Genomic DNA, 26,257 nt, shown 5'->3' with positions numbered 1-26,257 from the left:
GTCCAACTAACCAACTCCATCATGCAGAGTCCAACTTCAAAAACTAACCATCATCCAACTAATCAAGAAATTTGCTGACATTTATGGAAATTAAAGGCTTATTACCACGTTTACAAGTCTGCCACTGGGCAATAACCCTAAGAAATAACTGTACTGAACATGAAGAGGCATCTGTAGTTCTTAAAATGGTCTCTTCTATACAGCTAACATTACCACATTTAACTGTCTTCAGCCTTATGTTTACAAATGGATACAGCAGGGTGGTTCTGCAGTGAATCTGAACAGAATCATAGATGCTGATGCCATTCGATCTACTAACAGTCAAAATAACATTAATACACTGGATAGATGTCAGATGTTCTGCACTCTGTTCTTCACCATTGCTGTCCAGCATCATTTTGTCTTCTTCAAAACACTGCCCTTGGATATAGGACATTTCTTCCGTTGTTCTAACAAGTTGTTAAATAGATTCCAAATGGTTCTGATAATGGTGGATGACACACAGAATTACTGGGTTTTTTAACTTTTTCCATCGTCCAGAATTCTAGGTAACAGAGGACATGTTTTGGAAACTGGATCTGTTTCCGTCTTCAGGTGAGAAAGGAAGACACCTACTCAGTTGGGCCCTTAGAAAGAGCTAATCTCAATCACATTGTTATATGTCCATGGAAAGCCTCCATTTCTCACACAGGTGGGTACAAACATTTCAGAGCTTGTTACCTCCATTTTCAGAACCAAAGACAGTGGGGTGAAGCTGTATCAGCAAGTCCCTATGAAACATTAGTATCCACCAACATGAAATAGTCAAGATGGCCAGAATCCATTGCAAAAGCCTCAAGTCACATACAAAATTACTCAGTCTGTATAATATTCAGTCGCTTAATCTCAGTATAAAGGATCAGAAAATCACCCACAGCACATAGGAATCATCGCATAATATATATAGCTCTTGAGTGAACCTGTAAAAACTTACTGTCAATTGTGGGAAAAGAGGTTCTCGTGACAATGAGTATTAAGGTAATGGATGGTCTTCCGATAGTCTGGTAGACAGATACTAACGTTCAGGAGGAACCCACTGTCTCTATATTCAGGGCAGCCATGGTACTACATTCCAGAAGACTGTAATTTTATTATTGTCAAATGTTCATTGATGTCACCTCCAATGGAATTTTGGAAGTGGGTAGGATTTTTTTTTGCTAGTGGGGTGGGACTAAGTCCCTTGTACTGCAGCCACTTCTGGCCTATTGTACCAGCCCCAGATGATAGGTGAGGGTGATTGTGGAGCAATTGGTGCAATGAAGATTGGCAGGGGAAACCGAAGTACTTGGAGAAAACCTGCCCCAGCGCCACTTTGTCCACCACAAATCCCACTTTACCAGACCCGGAATCGAACACAGGCTGCCACAGTGGGAAGCCAGCAACTAACCGCGGCCGTAAGTGGGTAGGTTAGTATCATATAGCAGCTTCAGTTCATAAATTAACTGAATAGTTCTAGTAAATATCTCTAGCCAAAGCTTGCAACATGCTACCTGGATGATCTGAACAGATTTCTTCCATTGCCTCGCCCCCATGGCTGCTTCTAGTGCCTTCAGAGTCTTACCAGACTCAATGTAATGACTGATAGAGCTGTCTAGCTGCTTATTGGCTATCAGATGGTCTCCCCACTGCTCCTCAAGATGTACAACCTCTGTGAAGAACCAGAATTATGTCACTTTTTGGTCTGAGGCGGGAAGAGCTTCAAAAGCAAAACTGTATAGGTAAGAAATTGTTAACTAATTTTATATTATATGCACTGATTGTATATATCTTACAGATACCCAAAGACATAAAAATTAATAGCATTGATGATTAATAAGATGTAAATGTTTGTGACGATGGTATATTGCTACAAGTCTTATGTTTCTGGATATTATCCATCGTCTTGTCTATTTTTTAAAAACCGTCCCTGTGAAACAAGAGATAGCTCAGTACCTGATGGAGAAACAAACCGAGCGAGTTCTATGGCTCTTGCAAATGCCTTGGCCTTTCTGTAGCAGTCAAATGCCTTTTCAGTCTGGTTCACTTTCTCATACAGTTCTCCCGCCTGTTCGAATAACTCGCTGCGCAGTAGAGCCGATGCAACTTTAGCAACAAGTTCATCATTATGCAGCATTTCAGGATTGTTCTGGATCAATCTGAAATTTAAATATAATATAATATGGTTTATAAAAGTAAGTCATCGTGTATAACCAGTGAGATGAAATTGTCATGAAAGGAAAATAAGAGGCCTCCAGATTCAGATGGCTGGAAAATATAGACAATGATTTATTGCAATTAAAATGGAGGCAAAGGGGGAGTAATAACAGAGAATAATGTACATCTGTGGTCAAGGAGATAGGTGTTCTTGAAGGACTATAGAGTGTGTAACTGAAAGGTACCAACAGACTTTGGGCACAAGTTCCACATAACAAAACAATAAAAATGTTCATACTCATGTACAAAGCCGTTTGCGTGACTGATAATAACGGGTACTGGATTAGATGATTGGATATACTGGCATTTCTTTATAATTACAATTAATTATAACAGCTCACAAATGATGACTGTCTAAGACTCACTCAATTCCTTACTAGACTACGGGTGTCTTCTCTTCCACTGTGTCTGACTTGGTTCTCATTTACAAATTGGTCACATCTTCTACTGCCGTTGCCCATTGGCTAACACTCCACAGCTGAACTTCTGAATCACTGAACTCCCTTATGAATGCAGAATGAATGAACTCTCCTGAACTGAACTAACTTCCAGGCAAACCGAATATAAGTCACCATATCTTACAGTTCCTGTGTTGTTCTGTTTGTATCTGTTGCCATGGGAACACACTTATCGAAACATTGCCCAGCAATGGATTATCCCACGGCTATTCGTTGTAACAAGAACATGCTTACCAAACCCTTTCCTAGCAATGGTCATATTCACCACAATATTAGCAAGTGTCTGGAAACATTTAATTTGTGAGCTATGGCTGAAAGGTACATTTATAATAATTTATAATATGATACGTGTTATTGAGAACATCATGCATAGCAGGGCTAATATGTGCTGCAGCACCATCATGCATGTACCATATTCATCCTCTGACTGCCAGTGGTATGTCTTCCAGTAGCTTTCGTGAATCATGTAAGAGGAAATCTTGGAAGTGGTTGCCTGTAAGTCAATGTGGCAAAGCATGCGAGCTTACCAAACAATCACAACAATTTCTGCCCACACAACAATGCATGGAGAACATGCACTCTTTCAGCTGTAATTTGCAGATTAAGTATTTCCAGGCACATGTTCATATGGATATTTTTTCTTCTTTTGGTATGTAAAACTCATGCCCAAAGTTTGTCTGTATAAAAAAGGTTAAAAGTAAAACTATCCCTGTAACATGTTGTAAAGGTTGTGAAGATTCTGTAAGAAGAGTACAATCTTCTGTGTTGTAATGCAGCATAGTTCATTTATAGGTCCATTGATATTTCTGCAAAACATCTGTGGACTTCTATCGAACTTCATGGCATTACAATCCTGAAGATCATAATCTTCATAATTGTTTCTGCAAAAACCTCAAATACAACAAGAAATCTCTATTTTTAAGGTTATATATCATGCTCAGTTTGAGACATATAATCACAGAGGTTGTGAAATGTTCAGAAACTCAATTTGTTTGCCACACATACTGATATTGAAAGCAAAGATATATCTGTAGCTGTTTTACACCAGTATTGGGCCCCACCTCACCAAGTCTTATGCTTTGAATGCTAGATATCCTAATATAAGCGAACCAATAGTGTGGCACATTCAGATCTGACGCAACTATACTTCTTTATGTGGGGATTTGTGGAAAGGTTGTCTAGGTCAAGAAAACCTGGCAATCTGTGACATCTACAAAATGATTCACTCAAAGAAGCCCCTGAATTGATAATTAGAAATCTCATTTGACGATGTTAATGAAACTTGACAACACTGTGTACTTTGCAACATGGCCCTGTTCATAACATTTTCTTTACTCTATGATTCCACATGTTGTGTGGCANAATTTTTCGAAAATATTTAACAGTACTCAGACGTTCAAAAAGTTTCTTGTCTTACAATTTGAATTAATATTAAAAATCGGCTCAATTATATGTAGTTACTGAGGGCACAGAAAAATATACCACGGGCGCCGAGTTGGACAGGGCTATTCTAGACAAACAGATTTCAACATCCTCTGTAACCAATTTTCACCGCATCGACCATTTTTATCAGAAAATTATTGCACCATTTACAATTTTTGGTCTCTTCCAATTGAATCACCCTGTACAAGAGACAGCTCCTGCAAGTATAGTAACAGTCACTCTGAACATGTGCCGCTGTATGTAGACCAAGAGTGAATTATATATGTATGTCTGAAGGACACCAAATAATGACCTTTAAGGCACATAACCCCTGAGAGATTCTTCATATTATGTGAAATGAATTATTGTATTTTGTTTTATATTTGGAAAATTAATTATGAGCCAGTGTCCTTGTTCTCAATGTGCCTACCCACTATTTCTTTATCTAGGACCCACCTAGAAGCCCTTGTGGGGAGGCTAGCTTTGAGATACAAACTAAGTGCTGCATTGTAGTCACCATCCTTTTCCTTAAGCTCACCAGCCCTCTCTTCCTGCCTGGTCTCCAGCAGCCACTTCATATGTTTCTCACGAAGTTCTTCATATTTGGGGTGACTCTTCAGCTCAGCCAGTTCTAAAGCTGCAGACAAACCAGCCACTCAGCTTGGCAAGGGAACAGAATTATGCAGATGCCATTCATTTGTTTAATCATGAAGGTTACGACATGGTAGCCTTGTACCTTAAGACATAATTTTCTTTGTGTTTTATTTAATGATGCTGTTAGTAAGGGTAAAGCTATCCCTGTAACAGGCCATGGAGGCCCATAGGATTGTGAGAGGTTCAGGCTCCCACATTTTCTAGACAATCTAGACAACAGCTTGTGGTAACTCTTCTAAACACACACAAAATACAGCTTCATCAGGAAAACATATTGTGTTTAGTTAGGTCTCGTCCTCTTCAATGTGGGGAAACATTTCTAAAGTAAATTGTTTTTTCCAGTCCTGATCTGTACATGTTACCTTCTGGGCCAAGTGAAGCCTATAAGCATCTAGTTTTGGTCTCTTGTGCTAAACATGCACAGTTGAATGAGGCAAGTCTAATTCTACACTTGGTCAGTGTACAGACTTTCCATGGCTCCTTTGAATTAATTCATATATGCATTTGACATTTTCTTGGGACAGTGCAGTGTGGAGGCCCATTTTGGTGCAAGACACTCCCGTTCTCTTTCAGACACTTGTCCAAAGCAATAACAGATCTGCAGATCACTGCAGCTTAACCTGGGTAAACCTAATTAAATTTGCATCATATGTGGATGTATAACTGAAACTCTGCCAACCACAGACTGCAAGTCACACTCTGCCACACAGAGGACATCTTCTCTTCAAGTGAAGCAAAATGGAATGTGAAGGAGCTGCTCCACATGTGTGTGCATACATGTGGAAAGTAACTTGGCCAAGCAGGGAAAAGACTTGAAGACTTATCACACTACATGAAAATATTCACAGCTTAATGTCTGATTTCATTTCACATGTATAATATTTCATTTTATTAACATGTGTGGCTGGACACTCAGTACAAAAGAATTTAAAAAATTCCAGAAGTAAGGCTACATTATGCTACCTTCATCCCATTTGTGGAAGCGCTGGTACATGCTGAGGGCCTCGTCCAGTTGATTCTGTTCCAAATAGATGGTCTCTGCTTCTTTCAGTCTCTTGTTGAGGATCGCCAAACGGGCCCATACTTCAGGACAAGCCATCCCATTGCCATCTGATTAATCAATTTAAAGGTTAATGTCATACCATCTAAAATGTATGAAGGTTGTAAGGAAAACAGTCACTCACACCTGTAGCAGGAGGAAGGAAATTGAATCCAGTCTGGGAAAATGGCATGGTGGGCAGGAAAACAGCCCTTTTCTGAGCTGCAATATGGTTTCTTGCCACAGGAGGGATATGAAGTTGCCCTCTTTCAGAGCCACATTTCACTGGACTGTGCTCCTTTCCTTACCACTTCCAGGCGGGAGTCTGAAAAAGTGTTTCCACATGTATAGTTTGTAGGGTGAGGTGAGACTGAGTTCACTTTGTAGGTATAAATCCCACATATAGTGAACATTTTCTTATTTCCAGCCAAAGTCCAAAAAGTAATATATTATATTCCCCTATTTAATGAATTTCAATTTAGCAAATAATCCATATCTGGTGGAATAAATTCTCAACTTACCAGAACTCATACCTTGATTTAGAATGACTGTTGTCTGATCAACAATTGACATTCACATTTTCTCTCTGCCAGAAACTGTTATTGATCAATATGATATTAATGTAATCATATTTATTTGTGTAGAAACTGTTTCCTTAACTACCTGTGTAAGAGAACTATTTTACAATAAATATATATAGAAAATCTTTTAAAAGTATGAACAGTTTACTGATATGATTTTGCATAACCTCCATATAGTAAAAACTTTGAATTAGCGTATGTATGTATGTATGTAAGGGGTGGGCCATAAAAACCGGCCCCCACACTGCAACCTTCAATGATCTATTGTGCTTCCCCTTGGATTAGCCCTTTATTAATCCTACACTTTTAATAAAGTGTAGGACCCTGCTTATGGGGGTGTCATGAAAGTCACTTGGTTCCATAAAAAACTGACCCAAGTGACGAAATCTTAAATAAGCTATGGCCTCACAATCACATAGGATGTGTGTGGCTGATTCATTTTCTTGTAGGCACCTTTCACAAGTTGGGTTATCTTGAATTAGCGTAAGAAAAGCCGGAGATTAAATATACATGGAATTTTTCTGTATATAAAATTAATATTTAAATCCGTTAATAGAGAAGAATTGAGGCAGATTGTTCAGGAGGTAAAAGCTCACCCTGAGCTGTAGCGCTGAGGGGAAGGAAGGAAGGAAGTTAAATCTGTTAAATACCATTTGATTTTGCATATTCATCTGCTAGCTTTATAGTTTCTCGTAGATAATGTGTTCGAGCAACATCTCCCAGAGCAGCGTAACATCGCTCAGCCACCTGCAACTTATTCATATCAATAGCAATGCTGGCAAGATTGCTCCACATTGCCTCAGCTTCAGGCTTGTTTCCTAGGGACTCCAGGAACATGATGGCTCGACCAAAATCGTTATCATGGACTGCAGTACCGAATTCAACAAGGCCCTCGTCCAACTCATATCCCAGCTGATGCTGGCCCTCTTGAACAACTACCTGCAAATGGTGTAGTTGATATGTATACACTGAAAGCCTGTGGTTCATATGTATGAAACTTCCAGCTTCTTACCTCTACTTAATTTAATCTTCTAAGGATACTTAAAATGCACATACATTTCTATCTATAAATTCATATGTTACAAAATACTATGAAAGAACTGAAAGCACATTCAGTACAGAATAAAATAGATGAACATAGACAAAACTCAATAAACGATCTCAATACAATGGATGATGACAGGATACCAAAACAAATTCTACAGTATGAACCAAAGAGATACTGAGACCAAGGAAGGCCTTGGAAAAGATGGCTGAGTATGTGAAGTCAAAACAGGTATGACTGTCTACACCAGGGCTGTCCAACTTCAAACTGCTGAGGGGCTGCATTATATTTTAGGTACTTGTTCATGAGCTGCATTATAAGAAATAAATGTTTTCCAATGTGCCAGTAATATACATGATCACATAGTTACACTTAACTCTATAGCTTATTTTTATAAGTTATTTATCAGATGTCATTTGAAATCAAATAAAAAACTGCGCTACATATTTAGTAAGCACTTTTTGTATAGTTTCTTCGACAAGATTCACTGAAATTTTGGAAAAAGAGGAAAGTGTTATATATATTTTGGGGAGCAGAACAATACTCTCATGGGGTGAAAAAAATTAATTGATGGGCTACAGCACATGTCCCACGAGTTGGATAGCCCTGCTCTATATCATGGAGAGAAGAATAAGAAATGTAAATGGTCCCAATGTCCAAATTAAATTCTTCCCAGAACTACACATTTGCAATATTCCACTGTGTGCACTCTTGGGTTCATCCACTAACTGTCACCATGTCTGTATTAAATATGACAGGAAATTAAAAAGTACTTAGTAGTTCTCAGTAGTAAAGTATTCATACCAAGTTTCATGAAATATTGAGTACTGATTCAAAAGTTACTAGGGACAGACACATATATGGACATGATATATATCATAATGCTATTTTGCTATATAACAATGAACATAACCTAGGAAGCGCTTTTGTTATCTAATAATCAAAATAAATGTACCTCTGTTTTTCCATCTGCTCTTACAACATCCACTATTTCTCCCTTGATGTTGAACAAAGTGACTTGTTCTGGAACGTCAATGTTGTACCACACACACAGATTGCTCCGTGACTGTGCAACAACCACATCACTACCAGGCACCCACTGTTTGACAGAATGAAATGCATAGTGTCAGTAAAGGTAAAGTTTTACTACATGTATAAATGCTGTACAACGGAAGTGTATTGAAGGTGTGGGAACTGGACGATATCCTCGTCTTCTCCCGGTCTCTAGAGGAACATAAGCAACACCTACGGGCACTCTTTGACCGACTGCAGAAGTATGGGATCCTCATCAACCCGGTGAAGTGCGTCTTCCGAGTACCTGAGATCACCTTCCTCGGTTATAAGGTGTCCGCCAAAGGCTCCCAACCGCTGGAAGAACAAGTGACTCACCTCCAGGAATGTCAACCTCCCAAAACCGCCATTCAGCTCCGCGGCTGAACTACTACAGGCGATTTCTGCCCCATGCGGCAGCACATCCCACAAAGGTATAAACTCCATGCATTCCAGACCTTGGCACTAGATTCAGAAAATTTCTTGTTCAGATCTTACTAAGTTCCTGCACTAGGAATACGTTAATATAACTAAAGGTAATTACTTGCCTGTACAAATGTGCAGAAATTTAAAATTGAACTCTTCTGGTCTCTCAAGATGTCAACTAATGTGAGGCGCATCTTCTTGTCACGAAACAGCAACTTGTGTCCGGTCTCGTTAAGCTCCAACCAATCAATCTTCGAATCGTGTGTCACCTGCGATATAGTTGTCCCATATACTAGGTCCACTGACAAAAAGAATGAGAGAAGAAATGCCTTGAGATTAAACATCAGCCGGGATAGCACAGTCTGTATAGTGACTGGTTATGGGCTGGACAACTAAAAGGGGTTGAAGTTCAAGTCCCGGTGGGGGCAAGAATTTTCACTTCTTCACATCATCCAAACCGGCTCTGGGGCCCATCCAGCCTCCTAGCCAATAGATACCTGGGGCTTTTCCCCAGGGGTAAATCGGCCGTGGCGTGAAGCTGACCACTCACCTCCAACTAGTGCCCAGGTCAAGAAAATGTGGGTCTATAAACCCACTCCCCCATACACCTTCATACACTTAATTACTTAAGCATAAGGACAACTTTGCCTTTTTAAATATAAGCAGGAGGTTTACTTCAATTTAGAAGTATAAACAGTTTTTAAATTCATACTTTGAGATTTAGCATCATTTATTGATGTCTTGATGTTTATTTATCAGCAATTTTGATCCTCATAAAGCAATAACACACTTACAGCTTCTGTATAAAACGTTTTTCATACATTAACAATTACAAATAGTGACAATGCAAACTTCTGAGGTTAATACCATGGGAATCTGTAATGCTGAAAAATATGCACAGAAATGGATTATCATTCTAGGGATCAAAGTAAACAGGTGGAACAGCATACATCAAAGGATAAGATATTTAACTGTCTTTTAACTTATGATGTTCCCTCGAATGCAGAGGAGGAAACCCTTGCCTCTGTCAGAAACCAAACACTGATTGTCCAGATTGCAGTGAGTCCACTTACCGACTGTGCCTTCTGGGCTCTAATATATATAATGGATTTTATTATCTAAATAAAAGAATTGTTTTATTTCATATTCTTTACCTATACAAATGGTCTTGAGATCGAGCAAATATGCCAATTTCTTGTTATCTTCAGCGGTGTTCAGGCGTCTTTCGTTTAAGCGCACACTGATTTGGTGTGGGTTCATGAATTCTGTCCTGAATAAGAAGCACAAGAAAGAAAAACTATACAGATGCAGTCTTGTGTCCTGTATATAATGTACAGGAATCAGTTTAATTTGCATATAAATATATGTTGCAACTTAACAAATGGTTGATAGAATCGTACCATGGTTAAAACTATTCTTTTGCACTTTGTTCATTGTCCCAACTTCCAGTTTTATAAAAATCATTAAATTTTGGAAATTTGTTCTGTTTCCTTCTTCAGGTGAAAATAATCTGAAGATACGCCTTCTCTGTTGAACCCTACTTTCATATGCTGGACACTATCCAAAAAAATATTTTAAGGATTACGTTAAACCATTGTCATAAAAACTGCAAACTTAACTTAAAATAGTACCAACCTAACGGATCCTAGAATGTCGTTCTCACCATACACAACCAGACTGAGTTCACCCGCATTGAAGATAAGACATACAGCTGGATTGTCAAAGTAGAACTTTTCATTTCGCCCAGAGCTGTTCCAGAGCACTTCACTGAGTAAGTTACGCTGTAAGTCCCCCAGAAGGATAGTTTCTGAAGTACGAGCAACAAGATAGTTGTCCCGGCCCATGATGCGCACATCATCAATCTCGTAACCATAATGTGATTTGAGAATAACACCACGTGATCCAGGATCTAATGGTTTTACAAGTACCTGGCTTGGTCCAACATATGTCATTTCAAATTTGTTCTTCCATAGTGTGCGCCTATTAAAAAGAAACAAGACATTAACAAAGGATTAACATTGAGTATTAGTGAGGTAAACAACACACTGGGTGGGCCCCAGAGCTAGTCTAGATACTGTGGAGAAGACAAAAATCTCTTGCCCCCACCCGGGAATCAAACCCTAGCCATCCAACCCATAGCCTGTCGTTATACTGACTCAGCTCTACTGCATCAATTAGATTACCTAAATATAATGTTAACAAGATGCGGTTTATAAGACCGAAAGTGTATGCAGTAGTAAAGAACTTTAACAAAATCTCCACAGAGCCCCTTGTTTTTCTATAAACGTCAAATCTACTCACTTCAGCACTGACTCAAACATTTCAACAGCTCCACAGAGAGCTCCACATGTAACCCGTGATCCATCTCGCTTCCAGCTTAGTGCTGTAATAGTATACAGATTTGGGATCTCCTTGGGCTGGTTCTCCTCCCATGAAGACTTCCGGGGACTCCAACTGAACACCCGTAACCTGTGCACAAATACAGTCACATAATAAATCCAACATCCAGAACTATATTATGTACTCTGCACATGATGTGCATATAATGGAAGCATAATTGGAAGATCATGCTTGCTTGAAATTTTCATCTGTAAAAATACTAATTTTGTATCAAATGATTTACTCACAAGTTGTTAACTCCTCAAGCTGTTATCCACAATATGTCCTTGTCAGACTGTGAGGGTTGCTACTGTTTATATAAATCTGCAGTGCACAGCTAGTAGGAGTTTAAATGCTGACTTCAGAGGTTAAGGGACCTTAATTTTAGTTTGTAATGGTGCAATATGACTGATGTAATACATGTAGGTTTTCAATTACAAGAAATAATATTGATAATAAACACCATGGACAAGAACATCTACATATTAGGTTTTCACAGAGGTGATTTTTCACTCTCTGGTCTTCCAGGCTGTGACACATGTAGTCTTGCAGGTGAATACCAATGTTTGCTGCCATGATGTCACAACCTGAATATAACATCCATCAACTTTACATGAAGCGAAATCAAAACATCATCTGTTTGATAAAAATAGCTTATTGTACAATGAACTGACACAAGATACAAAACACAGTTTAATAAGATCTACTATTTTTCTTTGAGACTCTTTTGTTCCTTGATTAAGTATGAGGAAGGCGGGATAATAATAGTAAATGGATTTGATCAGTTCTGGCCCCATATTTACCTGTCAAAGCTGCCAACAGCCACTGCCTGCCCACTTGGGCTACAGCAAGCTACCGTGAATTCCTTTTCTGTGTCATCTCGGCTATAATCAAATTGTCTCACCACACGTCCCTCTCGGCTGTACAGCACAACACGTCTGTCAGACCCTGCAGCCAGTATGTGTCCCATGGGCCATGCCAATGCATATGGCGGGGCTGAATGAACAGTCACTCGTCCCTACAAAAGTGAATACACAAGTTACATATTACAACGCTGAGTTAGAAATAGTATGGTAATTAGAAATGATGAAATGAGAAGGATGTAGGGTAATAGCTGGGCAACAGCAGGAGCCAGACAACACTTTCAAGGGCATACACTTAAAGGTATTATTTTATAACTTTTCTGCTGGTCAGCTACTAAGAATTTGCTATTAACAAGCCTTAAGGACGAAGAGGTTTGGGAGACCAACACTATGTATGTGTATGTGTGTAAGGGGTGCACCATAAAATCCAGCCCTCCCACTGCGACTTTCAATGATCTATTGTGCTTCCCCTTTAGATTAACCCTTTATTAATCCTACCCTTCAAATTAAATGTAGGACTTTATTTATGGGGGTGTCATAATAGTCACTTGGTTCCATGAAGAACTGACCCAGGTGGCAAAATCTTAAGTAAGCTATGGCCTCACAATTACATAGGATAATTGAGACCAACACTAAGGTGCATATTGTGGTCTCCTGGGTTAAGATAGATGGGTACCAATGTTTCAGAGAACCATATTGCCTCCATCTTCAGGACTGCAGTTGCCTTCTACCCTGAAAATGGAGGCAATATATTCCCCCAAAACACTGGTACCCACCAACCAAACTACACAAAGTCATAACCTAGGAGATCACAATATGAGTCTTCATTGCCTCCAAACTGTCATGGTGGAGTGGTATTTAGAGAGACAGGCTCAGCAAGAATATACAGAGACCTGACATGAAGGAGACCAAGGCTCCAATCAGACTGCAGTAACAGACACAGAGGAAAGAAAAACATTTCCTTTCATGTGTGAGAATGTACAGGAACTGGGATAGCATAGTCAGTATAGCAACTGGCTACTGGCTGGATGACCAAGAGGTCTGAGTTTGAGTCTTGGTAAGGTCAAGAATTTTCTCTTCTCCCTGTCATCCAGACGGGCTCTGGGGTCCTCACAACCTCCTATTCAATGGGTACCACGGCTCTTTCACCAGGGGTAAAGCAGCTGGGGCATGAAGCTGACCATTCAGCCCCAGTTAGTGCCAAAATCATAAAAATGTGGATATATACATCCACTCCTCCACACCCCTTCATGGCGTAGAGCTTACTTAGTCAAGAAAAGGGACAATTTTACTTTTATACCATATGCGTGGCAAGGAAACATGTTCAGCAACAGTTTGTACAAGGGCCGCGCCATAGCTCAAGCTGTTAGTCGCTGGCTTCCCACCACGGCGGCCCGGGTTCGAACCCGGGTCTGGTCAAGTGGGATTTGTGGTGGACAAAGTGGCGCTGGGGCAGGTTTTCTCCGAGTACTTTGGTTTCCCCTGCAGATCTTCATTCCACCAAATTCTCCATCATCATAATCACCCAGGGCAGGCTACAAGAGGCCAATCAGTGGCCGCCGTGCCGAGTGGACCCAGTTGGACTCCATCCCCCACTAAACGAATTGAAAAAAAAAACAGTTTGTACAATTCTCATTACCAGGTGACACTTTCTCACATTTGACGATAATGAAGAACTCAAATAGATTTGTTATGAGTCCATCAATTCATTTTGAAGTTTAGAGCACAGAACAAATGGCTTACTTTGACACAATGTACTGATATGCTTCAGCGTACAACAGTGTAACTTTTAAAAAGATTAACTAGTATCACCTGTTCTTCCATACTTGAATCTTCAACCACATAGTATCGTACAATGGTGCCATCTTCATGTCCTGATAAAAAGCCTGTTCCTCGAGGGCTAGAAAGGAATATGTCAATATGATAAAACACTAAGCACTGTTAAATACTAGCCACATTTCAGAAAATCATTTAATCAAACATCAAATCATAATCTATCACAAGTAACTGCTGCAGTATTATATGGTCTTTGCAAAGTACACGTCCCATACATCTAGTATTTGTGACCAAATTATTATCCTCCAACAAAGAGAAGGCAAGGCAACTAGCCCGCATGAATTATGGACCCTGGAAACATCAACATAATTTTTAGACAACTCTCATCATTATCACTGCTACACTGAAGCTCACTGTGTCCCTAAATAATGCTGAGTGGTCAAGACTGATCAGTTCTGTTCACCAATTACCAGCTTTCTTTTTGTTAGAGGATGATACACTACTCTCTTATTGAGCAGCATATGTTTGAGACTTCCTTCTGTTTCCTCCTTATTATTCTCCTTTTTTGATATAATTTTTCCAGAAATCTAATAACGTACTCTTATCTATCTACATATGGCTCTACAGCCGTTGTTGGACCTTGGCCACTTTTCCAGTTTCTTGATCTTTTATACAGTTGATAGGACTCCTTCGATGGGAGATCAGCCTGTCACAAGGGCACTACCTACACATGATAGCACAAACACTGAATAAATGCAAAGAGACATCCATGCCTCAAGTGGGATTCAAACTGACGACCCCAGTGTTCGAGCGAGCGAAGACAGTTCATGCCTTAGACCACACAGCCACTGTGATCAGCAATAAATTATTCTGCCTATTAATAAAATCTTCTCAGGTATGTCAAGATTTTAATTAACTGTCATGTAAGCTTCAGATCTTACATTCTGCACATTGATGATTGAGCTTAATTCTTTCTGACTTATGAGATGAAAGGCCCTTCTCAAACAAATCCCATGAATTAGAGTGCAGAATGAAGTTATGTGAAGAGAAAGCAACAAATATTCGAACACATTATTTTCCTTTATTTTGTACTTTCCTTCCTTCTGTTTCTGCATCACTTCGATTTATTACAGGTACTTTTACATTGTTTTTATCCCTATAGCCTTTGAACCAGAGACATTTTCATCTAATATTGTGGTTCTGTTTCACCCATGCTCTATCTTATCCAGATTTTATCATTATACAATAAAATCACAAAGCTCCAAAGTGAGATAGTAGTAATATAGTGTGGACAGAATATTGTACATGCTGGTTGCAAGTAGTATTAATTCTGCTGGTATGGGGCTCTACCAATAACAGTCTCTCTGTCATCAGCTGTCATGATTTTCATGAAAAATTCTTAATTAAATTTAACATTTGTATGAAACATTAAAAAATAAACCTGTGATGCACATATGTTCAACCACTATAGGGTACTTCTCCCAGCACTAACACAGCAAGTGACATCTGAGCAGAGGATAATTTAATTTGTGATTGTATTCCAGTATATGTATTAAAAATCATTCATCTACCAATCTTCTATGTCCCCTAGAAAGATTTCCACACAATTTCAGCAAAAATGTCTTGTTATGACTGCATACTGAGTTTCTGCAGGAGTTTTTCTTATGTAACCAGCTGACGCCATTCCCCATACATGCTGGATGACAGGGAGTTCATACTATTTTTTATTTTTTCAATGTTGGATGTTATGATTGGATTGTGAGTATGTGAAGCCCTTAATATTACAATAGAATTAATGTGTGAAATAGTGTGGGAGATTTGAGCTTCTCACAGCAGTAATTATGAAGATAACTGTCTTCTGAGATGAGATGCTGTGTAGTCTGGTAGATGCTTACTGATATTTCAGAGGAATATACTCCTTTCATCTGCAGGGTACAAGAGCGACACACAGTATAACATTCCAGAAGACATTAATCTTCTGCATATGACATACAGGCTGCCACAGCGGCCTCTGTAGTCTAGAGGTAACGTTCCCACCTCATGACTCGTGGTACGCGGGTTCAAACCCGGCGGAAGTCGTGCAATTTTTAAGGGCGGAAAAATTCAGGGAACAAGTCCTCCGGGAGGGACTTTAAGCCGTGGGTCCCGTGTTGTAGCTTTACGGCACGTGAAAGAACCTCTAATCTCCGAAGGAGGTCACTGAGCCAAATTCAAGGACGTTTCCCGCCCAACAGTAGTCTCTAATGCCTCTGGTAGATGGGGGAAGCATTATAGATAGCGCCAAGCCAGTAGAGGCAGAACTCGCTGGCTCGGTCAGGACTGATGGGACGCACCAATATCGGTAGGGTATAGAGACTGGTAGAATATCATAGAGGGAAGCACATTGGACCAATACTGGTCTAAGTGCATGGGGAAACCCACCCTCTCCAATAACTAACTAACTAACAACAGGCTGCCACCATCTTGTGTAATGAGAGATTACTTACTTGGAGGCAAGAGATACAACATATGAATCCGTAGCATATAAGGTCTGTGATTTGTTGCTTTTGTGATTAGCTGAACGTACTTTTCCGTCTGCCTGACCAAAGATTATGCGACCTTCACTGAGCCATATCAAACAAGTCACAGCTGACTGCTGAGGGAATTTATTACATATCACCTTCTTCTCACCCCTATATGTAAACAAATTATAATTAATGATTAAATCAAACAATGAATGAAGTTGTAGTAAATAATCTCACCTGCATTTTTCTGAAAATGAATAGATCACAGTGCACTTCATCAAAATTACTAACAACATCAGTTCCATATCTTTTGGTATCTACAGGCAATCTAATCAGACAACTATAAGATATATGCATTTCTTTCTATTTATTAAAACTAACTGTGAACTGCCATCCCACTACTCTATGGGCCTCCACAGCCTGTTACCCAGACAGCTTTACCTTTTCTATCATAAAATACCTAAATTCTATTTCACATGAATGTCAAATTCAATTTATCAGCTTTCTCAGAAACAGTTCATTGTACAGAAAAATTTCACATAACATACAGTAGGGATCTTATCAAGTTTCAGGATTTGTAGTTCAGACATCTTCAGATACAATGTATATTGGAGAGTATAAAAGATGAATAATTTCTGGTTGTAGGCTTCAAAACAATAGATGTATATCTGAGTGCAAGGTAATTGGCAACTGGCATAATACATTTCCCTACAGTCAAACAGAATACACAGTTATTTATTTAAATTACAATTGATGTTGATAATTTATAGAGAGGTATCACATAAAAGACATAGATCATTAAGATTACAAATGTAATGATGTGAAGAACTAAATATTAAATGTCCTACCACAAGATCTGCATCAACAATAAATGAACATTTTAATGTCAGTGATAGAGGCAATAAAGACATGATCATTTAGGCACTATTACTGTACATTATGTTCATTACTGGAAGTGGTAATTGAAAATGCAAAATATTCCAACACTACAACATGAATTTCCTTCCTTAAGAAATTCTTACCATACTTCTCCTATTTTATATACAAATATGATATTGTCTGTTTGCCCAACTGCTATCTTTGTGGAATCTGGTGAAAATGCCAAACCTTTTATAACATAGCTTTTCTTCCCATACTGAAACAAAAATAAAATGTATATTAAACACAAATCGTACACTACTTGCAAGGTTATTTTAAATGTACTAAATAATATCAAATTTAGTGTACAATCTGGCAGCTACCTACATGTAATGAGTAGAGATACCTTTGAGTCCACAGGTTTGGTTGAAAACTTGTCCTTCTTTTCACCCATTTCATCGAACAGATGAATTATACGATCATATGTAGAAACTGCCAATCTGACATTATTCGGAGCCCATGCTATGGCTGCAATTTTTGCCATTCCATCCTACACAAGCAAAAATATATAAACAAATAAAATTAATGAATGGGAAATGATGTGGAAGAAGTCGTCATGGCGTAATTTGAGGTGCTACCTGGACATTTCACTTGAGATGTGGAGGGAAACCACAGAAGATCTAAGGAAGATAATCAATGTCCCTGCCGAGATTTGAATTATGGACCTCAGAAACACAGGTCAGAAGCATTACTACTTTTTCCAGCTGGCTCAGTGGTACCTGCACTGTATTTCTGCACTTTGACCACAAAATGTACATACCTGAGATATGCTGCATATATTGAGGAAAGGCTGATGTATTGAATTACATGCAAAATGAATGACCAGGGCTGCCAACTACCTACGTTTTGGCCCTAGCCTTCAGAAACCGAGTTAATCTCCAGTCTTTTGTCAGACATGGTCAGAATTGGGAAATGTCATAGGACTGGTGGCTCACATACTGGTAATTTAAATGTTCCATATTTATGTATCTATATTGCCATGGAAACTAACATAACTTTGATTGCTCAGATAGAAGTAGGCAAATTCATGGGCAGATGTACAATAGGTTGGACAAGAAAATGAGCCAATCCCAACTTAAGTTAATCTAAGGTACTAGATCATGCTGACCACAAATCTTTTGTAACTTCAAACCAACCATAAGGTTGAAACCAACACAGAAGCGGAATTTAAGGCTGATTCTAGCATTGACGCTGATCCAGCAAGAATGATAGAACTGACCTCACAAACAAATCTGATACCAAGTTAGAATTCATTCTATGTGCCAAAGACAAACTAATGCCCATTTAATCTGAAGAGAATGGAACTAAACTCAACAACTCCAAAAAGTAAATCTGAATAAATTTTAATATCACTGAAAATCTCAGATGAATCATAAAAAAAAAGAAATATCCGAATAACTCTGTGCAGCTCTGAATAAATTTAAAAACACTGTCTGTGCAAATCTGCACATCCCTAATCACGCTTTCCTAGTTTGTTATTTAGCAACACTGTCAACATTGAGACTAAACAGTGCCAGATGATAGGATGATGAGGGAATGGTGAACTAGAAGGGATTTGGAAGGAAACTGTCATGCACTAACTGAGGCACTATCCTGACATTTTCCCAGATGGACTAAAAAACACAAGAACTCTGGAAGAATTATCAGCCTCCCAGTTAAGTTTCAAGACAAGCACCTCTCAAACATGAGTCTTGAGGGTCTTGAGCGTAACCGAGAGAGTAACACGCTCGGCAATAATCCTCATAACTGAAATTTAAAACTCCAGTAAGTGTTAATACACTCATAATTTATTATTAAAAATTATGAATGTATTAACACTCATAATTTATTAGTAAAAATTCACTTCTTAAAGTTCGCATTTCAAAATACCAAATTATCCTTATCTTTCCAGAAAAAAAATATTCTCATATGCGTTCTTAAATCTGATATAAAGGGGAAGCACAACAGATCACTGTAGGTCGAGGTGCATGGGCCGAGAGGGCCCACTCCTTGTACATTAATTCATTCATAAATCTGGTATAATATTAGGGATTTTCTTACCTCTGCTTGCATTATCGTTTTCAAATGTTTGAGCTGCATTTTGATAATAATTAGAAACTGAAGTATAATTAAAAGCAAGACGCAAATGGTTTTTCAATGATGAAACATCCCCTTCTGTACGGAAAAGCGGGTTTCAAAACGCCACTCTGAATATCGCTGAAGGTATGCAACAATCTATACATTCCGTGTTTACTCGTTGTCATGGAAACGGAGGCACACTACACACTACATTGGCCATAACAGAACACTGATAACACAATCTAATATCGTTTATCACTATCGAATATCGAGTGCCCATTGTCGAATAATTCGATTGTTACAGACCACGGATCATAAGTTATGCCGGTTAGCCGCGTCAGTGGGTAAACCGCAGTTGAATAATTGGCGGTGACCGGTCGCGACAGACTCGGCAGGCGCGTCGCGTCAGTGGGATATGTACCATACACACTAATCCGACTAACGGACACGCGCGACAAAGAGCGGCTAGCCGCTCGCGACTAGTCGCGTCAGTGGGTAATCAGCATAAGACTGTCCCAGGAGGCCCAGGAGGTACTGGCTGTTATGTTAAAGCTAGTTTCGGCAAACTACATCAGTCGCTGTAACATTGTGACCTCTGTCAACACGGTCAACACTGTCATAGCGGTCATGGCTGACATCGCTGATTTTTCTCTGGAAGAGTTTTTTTTTTGTATTCATTTTTACTATTCGCTATGATCCGTGAATTATAATCCTAACAATCTAACAACAGGATGCATGAAATGAAAATTAACACTTAATTCGATAAAGATAATCATCTATATAATAAGTATTCAGTATTCTGAATCATTAGATAGCGATGATCAATAAGGCAACATAATGAAACTACGCCAACTGTTATGTTACAAACGGATTTGGCAAGCTACAACGGACGTTGGCTAGCTTGTAGCCCCTCTGAAGCTTAAGATTGTCATGGCTGACAGTACGGAGCTATTGTTTTTCGACACGTTTTCACATGAAAGTTCAGAGGCAAGTGGATTGTGTGACATCGTTTATGCTTCAGAACTGCAGCCTATGGAATTTAACATAGTTATTAATAAGTGTTACGCTTTATGTCGTAGGTTTTGATAAGTTAAAGGAATTCGTAATGATCCCGGTTGACGGCGTTGGCGGTAATGGTGCTATATCTCTTACTGAGTCTAAAAAAAAATAAGTATATGGAGATATGCACCAGATAAGCTGAATTGTTATCATTACGCCTTGATATTTTAATGTACTTGCTTTGTTTTGTATTGTATTTGTTGAACAATTCTTGAAGTACTTTATGTTATTTACGTTCTGTAGAAATTGTATCCGGTTGTGGTTAATATGCAGTCTGAACCAGAAGCAAACACTGAATTGCCCCATCTTTTGCAGGAACTTAATTTAGACCTTGTACAATTCCCAAAACCTGTATTCATTAGTGAAGTTCGAATAATTCCATTGGGAGCTCGCGTACAGGCCGATTTTCCAGGTGGAGTTCGTCTTGGGTGAGTTTTCTGTGACCAGTCATAAACTAATTCTGCCTTCATGTTGTGTAGAAAAAATCCTTTGCATTTGTTATTACATCAGTGCACAGAAGCAAAAGGTTATGCAGTAAACTGTTTTATAGGACAACATTGTTTGTTTTAAACCTGAAGATCAGAATGTCTTTTTGACAAATTATGTTCAGTTCCAATTTCTTGTGGGTGAAGTATTACTCATGCAGACACAACATTTATATGAGTTTTTATTTTGAAATATATCGTTGGCATATTTGTTAAAACTTCTGTTGTTTCTGAACTTTCATGTTCAAATATTTCTTCTTCTTTTTTTTCCAGAGCAACGAATCCATCACAGTTTGATATAGAATTCTTTGTAAATGATCTGAGCAAACCTGGAGCTTCTACATTTGAAAGTCTTGGAGGATTAGAATATAAGCAGAATGTTAATATTCAATTGGAATGTGATCGAAGGGTGAGTATTATATCATCTAATTGAGCATAATTATAGTATAATTATCTTTTTGGAAATTGACAATTATAGCAGAACCCACATCGAATTCCATTGTGTGGCTGACTTTGTGTTTAATTTCAGTAATCTTGCATGCCATCTAGATGGAGAACATTGGAACTGCTTAAAGGCCGTAGTATTCTTGATGCTATGAATAAAATGATTTTTATCTGTAGGTAAAGTGTAATGTTATTCCTGGGCTTAATTAATTAGTTAAATCACCGCAAAGACATGCATGAGTGCAGATATAGCTCCACCATTCTTAACCTCAGCATTAGATCAAAGTGTGATCAGATCTGTGCCCTTGCCACTTTCCCCACAAAGAAGCAGGCCCCCGTACCCATTGTATAGGAGAATGTGTGAGCCACAGAGCCAGTTTGAACATTATGGAAAACAGAAATATCTTGGGAGTCAAACCCCAATTCCTCAGTCATCCAGTCAGTCACTTTACCAACTATACCGACGGTAACTTTAAATGTAAACCTAACATACACCATCTTAGGATGAAATGGTGTTTGTTATAAGTTGTTTATGTAGGAGATGTTCTGTGTTACATCAATTTTTATCCATTGACAGATTCCCACAGATGGATTGGTTTTACGTGGTTGGTATACCACAATTACATTGGCTGTGTATGGGGTCCTCACCAAGTCTGTACAGGAAGCTCCTCCACCTCCTCCCCAGGGGTTGATAACCCATACGGTGCCACCACCAGTCCCCTGTCCAGCAGACCCCAGAGTGACAGACCCGATTGTCACTAGTGCACCTGCTGGTGATTGGGTTCAGCAGCATGCGCAGGTATGTTGAAGTGGGTTTCATAAACACAGACACACTCAGTCTGCAGCCACCTGCTCACACTGTTTCCTCACTTGTGGATTTTTCTACCCTGAAAATGGAGGTGATACGTTCCTCTGGAACATTGGTTTACAGGAGTTCTACACAGTGCCAGATCCCAGAAGACAGCATCCTTCATAGTCACCACTGTGAAAACCTCAAATCTTACAGACACACAGTTTTCTCCATGCTTAATCGAGTTCCACACCAAGGTGTGCGAGAGTGAGCGTATAGCTTCACGCATTAAATGGGGGTGGATGGGTAACTTTCGAATACTGACTTAGCCACTGTAAGTTTGTGTTGTTAGTTTCATACTTATTTAATCTGTTGCAGTCCAATTTTTTTTTTTTTTGCGTGTAATCCCACAATGTCCTGATATCTTTTGGGAAAAAAATTGCACAGCAGAATTTTGTCTGCAAGTAGTCAAAAATAATTTTCAGGCCTGTCCTGTATTCAGTAGTATTTACTAGTTTTGTCATGTGATGCAGGAAACTAATACCATCTTCCATACTTATCTAACATATTTCTATCCCTTAAAATGTGTTTTATTTATAATATCTTTTTGGAATCTTCTTTCTCTTCAGAAATTCAGCTTGAAAATAGTGCAGGGAATGTATGAACAGTTTGAGCATTGACTACTGAACAGCTTATGTTTGTGCAGGTTGCTTTGATTCAGTTCAGTTTTAAAACAGGTAATAATTTCTTATGTAGTTTTTAAGTTGCAGATTTGGTAAGAATAGAACTGGGATTTTGGTCTTGTTTTAGGTAGCAGACTTGGCTCCATCAGTGGACCGTGGTTATATGGTGGAGACCACAATACCAGATCCATACAATAATAATTACTCTGGAGAATATCATCCACCACCTCCAGAATATCCTGCCCATTCATATCGAGAAGAATGGCCACAGCAGCCTCGGGTATTTACTTCTATACTGAAACTACAGAGTAGTTTGTTGTATGTTGTTCAAGACATCTGAAATATTCTGTTTAACTTCAGGCTGTGCTACATGGTCCAGGAGAATCATACGAGGCTCCGAAAGATCCTCGACCAATGCCGCCATACGAGGAGGAACGTTTGCCTTGGGAGAGTGGTGGAAGTGTGGAGGAGAAGTTACCTTGGGAACGAGATCGAACTAAGGACCGAGAGCGTGATAGAGAGAGAGAACGTGATAGGGACAGGGAAAGAGAGCGTGACCGACGCGATAGGGACAGGGGTCGTGATAGGGAACGTGATAGGGATAGAGACAGAGACAGCTATCGGGACAGAAGCAGGGACAGAGACCGGAGCCGAGACCGAGATACTGACAGGGATTGGGAGGATAGGTCCCGGAGAGAAGATAGGGAGCGTGAGAGAGACCGGGAGCGAGATAGAGAGCGGGAAAGGAGTAGTAGCAGTGCACGTGAATATCAGGAAGTGTCTCGTGGGGGAAGTGGTAGTGGGGGTGGTGGTGCTGGGTGGGGTGGAGCACGCAGGGAACATACCTCCCTGTCAGTGGAACGGCTGCCATGGACAGACAGGGGTGAACACCCGCAGTCCAAAGGCCCCCCGTTGCTGCCGATACCTCCAGAACATGTGGTTCCACCACCTCACCATCACCCCCACCATCATCACGAAGGCCCAGGTCCAGGAAATCTGCACAGGATTCCCTCGCACATGCACCCTCATCCTCCTCCGGGACCATCGCATCATCATGAGATGGCGAGGCCACATTCGCGAGGAGAACGCAAACCACGTGATGGCTCATGGGAGCGGAGCCAGGGCCCACCATCTGGGCCACAGGGATCATTGCTTCATCAGAATCAAGAGCAACCCTGGGAACTTGGCCTTGGTCACGAGATGTCTCAGGAACGTGACGAGGTGATGTCAGGCAGGAAGAGGCCACGATCACCTCCTTCACAGCCCTCGCCTGCATCTGGCATAGCACTGCGTTCTCCCAAGAGGCCTCACACGCCTCCCCCACAACAGCCACCAGGTGGCCCCATCACACCCGAAGATATGCTCCCTCAGCAGCAGATGGCACCAAGATGGCCATCTTCAGCTTCACCAAGCAGAAGTGAGGCCACCAAAGTGAAGAAAGGTACATTCTTTGTTGTTGACTTGATCGTCAGTGTCTTTGACTCAGACAGAGGCCCAATGTTGTGTCTTCGAGTTGCGGGCAGGAGACTCTCGTCTCAGTGGCTTCATGTGCCTGACGACCGTCCATGTGCCTGGATTAAGACTCATAGACACAGACATAGAGACAGAGGCAGATAGGGTTGGCCTCCACATTCAGGTATTTGTCTAACATTGGTGAATTTGTGCATACATACATGCTTCTGGCCAGATGGCACATCTTAAACGGTTGTTCTGGGAGGCCCTTCCCACGAACAAAGATTACTGCCTGGCCCCTCTATTCATTTAAGGTGCTTATTATTATAAAAGGTTAATCAGTTCCGTCCAGTGCGACTGATAAAATGTTTTTTCCTTTTTGATCTTTTTAATCTTTCATCCTTGACATGTTTTGGTCTTAGAGATCATTGTCAGAAAAATATGTCAGTACAGGCAGAAACTACTATCACAATGTGATTGGTCGATAGCAATACATACATACAATATCGTCACAATGCCATGAATGTATTACATTGATATTAACCAGACACAATGTATTGATATATCCTTCTGAAGATGGTCTCTGAGACCAAAACATGTCAAGGATGAAAGATTAAAAAGATCAAAAAGGAAAAAAAAAACATTTTATCAGTCGCATTGGACAGAGTTGATTAACCTTTTATAATAATTGCTAGCGTGACGGACCAGGATGAACCAAATCAAATGATGATCATCTCTTACTAGATAATTAGTCATAAGAAAGTAAGAGTTTTGGTAGTGATTTCTGAGATTGGAGATGAACTAAGAAAACACTGGATATGTACACTGGTTGCTATGAAAAGTTCTGTCTTCTGAGTTGTAACGCAGTGTATTCTGTTGAAAGTCAACCAACATTTCAGAGGCGCACATCACATCCATCTTCAGGTTCGAAGAAGAAGCCAGGTACTGTTTGCCTCCTCCTTTCACACTTGTTTCATGCTTGGCTTATTCTTCAACCCTGAAAATGGAGGCTACATGTTCCTCTGAAACGTAGGTTGACTTTCAGTTAAGTAATGCCGTTGGATTTGAGGTTCTCACTGTGATAACTGTAAAGAGTACAGTCTCCTCGGCTATAATGTTTCATAGTTCGGAGAAAGCCTGGTATATTAGAGGACCATAGTCTCTGTCATCACGGTTACAGAATAAGCCATGCAAGAAACCACTTGAGCTTGCCTCCTGTTTTTTTGGTGGTTTCTTGCTCGGCTGACTTACAGTTCACCTCTGAAGATGGAGACAATTCATTCCTTCAAAATATTGGTCTGTCTCCAAACTACACATTGTTACAACCCAGAAGGCTATACTCTTCAGAGTTGTTCTTAATATTTTTCTTCTGGCAGTCATTATTCTGCCGATCACAGTGGCCACACGGTGTAAGGCATAAACCGTCCTTGCCAGGTCAGACACTGGGATCATGGGTTCAAATCCCACAAAGTATGGATGTACGTCTGTGTATATTCTCTGTTTGTGTAGGTACCTTCCTTGGAATGGGCTGATTCCCGGTCCACGAAGTCCTACCAACTGCCTTGAGATTGAGAAACTCAAGTGAAACAAAGGGTTTCACGGATGCCTTATGCTCCCTCTGGAGCAACAGGAAAAAGAATCATTCTGGTGTTTTCATATACAGAACCGTAGAATTTGCTACCAAAAACTCTTTAGATATAGTGATACAATCCAGGAATGGATTGAAGCATTTTAAGATATTGTCTAGGAGTATAAGTTGTTCCCAAGGAAGGAGGTTACAGATACAGTTTGAATGCTGTTCAGTCATAGAGTGTGTTTGATTTGTGTGACTGAACGCTCGTTTGTGCAGTCACAGTGGAGCCACAGTGTTATCGTGTGGTTGTAATTATTTGGGAGATGTGATAGCTTAGTTTAATTTTGCATGTACTTCCACTGTAAT

General features: G+C 39.8%; 2 protein-coding genes across 2 annotated transcripts in view; one reads left to right on the top strand and one right to left on the bottom strand.

The window, feature by feature from the left end:
- The window catches only part of LOC111862503 (intraflagellar transport protein 172 homolog), a 43,763-nt gene extending 24,117 nt beyond the window's left edge, over window positions 1-19,646 (bottom strand). Inside the window, exons 1-16 of the mRNA XM_023847975.2 lie at window positions 19,388-19,646; window positions 17,694-17,837; window positions 17,452-17,564; window positions 16,412-16,597; window positions 13,962-14,049; window positions 12,090-12,304; window positions 11,209-11,376; window positions 10,543-10,887; window positions 10,062-10,177; window positions 9,030-9,208; window positions 8,387-8,530; window positions 7,037-7,325; window positions 5,730-5,876; window positions 4,569-4,749; window positions 1,972-2,174; window positions 1,530-1,687 (exon numbers count right to left, since the gene is read on the bottom strand). Coding sequence (XP_023703743.1) covers window positions 1,530-1,687; window positions 1,972-2,174; window positions 4,569-4,749; window positions 5,730-5,876; window positions 7,037-7,325; window positions 8,387-8,530; window positions 9,030-9,208; window positions 10,062-10,177; window positions 10,543-10,887; window positions 11,209-11,376; window positions 12,090-12,304; window positions 13,962-14,049; window positions 16,412-16,597; window positions 17,452-17,564; window positions 17,694-17,837; window positions 19,388-19,426 — 2,715 coding nt within the window. The 5' untranslated portion in view covers window positions 19,427-19,646. The remainder of the gene's footprint in view (window positions 1-1,529; window positions 1,688-1,971; window positions 2,175-4,568; window positions 4,750-5,729; window positions 5,877-7,036; window positions 7,326-8,386; window positions 8,531-9,029; window positions 9,209-10,061; window positions 10,178-10,542; window positions 10,888-11,208; window positions 11,377-12,089; window positions 12,305-13,961; window positions 14,050-16,411; window positions 16,598-17,451; window positions 17,565-17,693; window positions 17,838-19,387) is intronic.
- Window positions 19,647-20,109: 463 nt separating this feature from the next.
- The window catches only part of LOC111862461 (protein virilizer), a 29,314-nt gene continuing 23,166 nt past the window's right edge, over window positions 20,110-26,257 (top strand). The window contains exons 1-6 of the mRNA XM_023847918.2: window positions 20,110-20,392; window positions 20,780-20,892; window positions 21,223-21,358; window positions 21,971-22,192; window positions 22,994-23,146; window positions 23,227-24,307. Of these exons, the coding sequence (XP_023703686.1) occupies window positions 20,336-20,392; window positions 20,780-20,892; window positions 21,223-21,358; window positions 21,971-22,192; window positions 22,994-23,146; window positions 23,227-24,307 (1,762 nt within the window). The 5' untranslated portion in view covers window positions 20,110-20,335. The remainder of the gene's footprint in view (window positions 20,393-20,779; window positions 20,893-21,222; window positions 21,359-21,970; window positions 22,193-22,993; window positions 23,147-23,226; window positions 24,308-26,257) is intronic.

This window comes from Cryptotermes secundus, unplaced genomic scaffold, assembly GCF_002891405.2.
Source record: "Cryptotermes secundus unplaced genomic scaffold, Csec_1.0 scaffold816, whole genome shotgun sequence".
Classification (NCBI taxonomy): domain Eukaryota; kingdom Metazoa; phylum Arthropoda; class Insecta; order Blattodea; family Kalotermitidae; genus Cryptotermes; species Cryptotermes secundus.
Note: the sequence above shows the minus strand (reverse complement) of the source record. Positions and strands in the feature narration are given on the sequence as shown.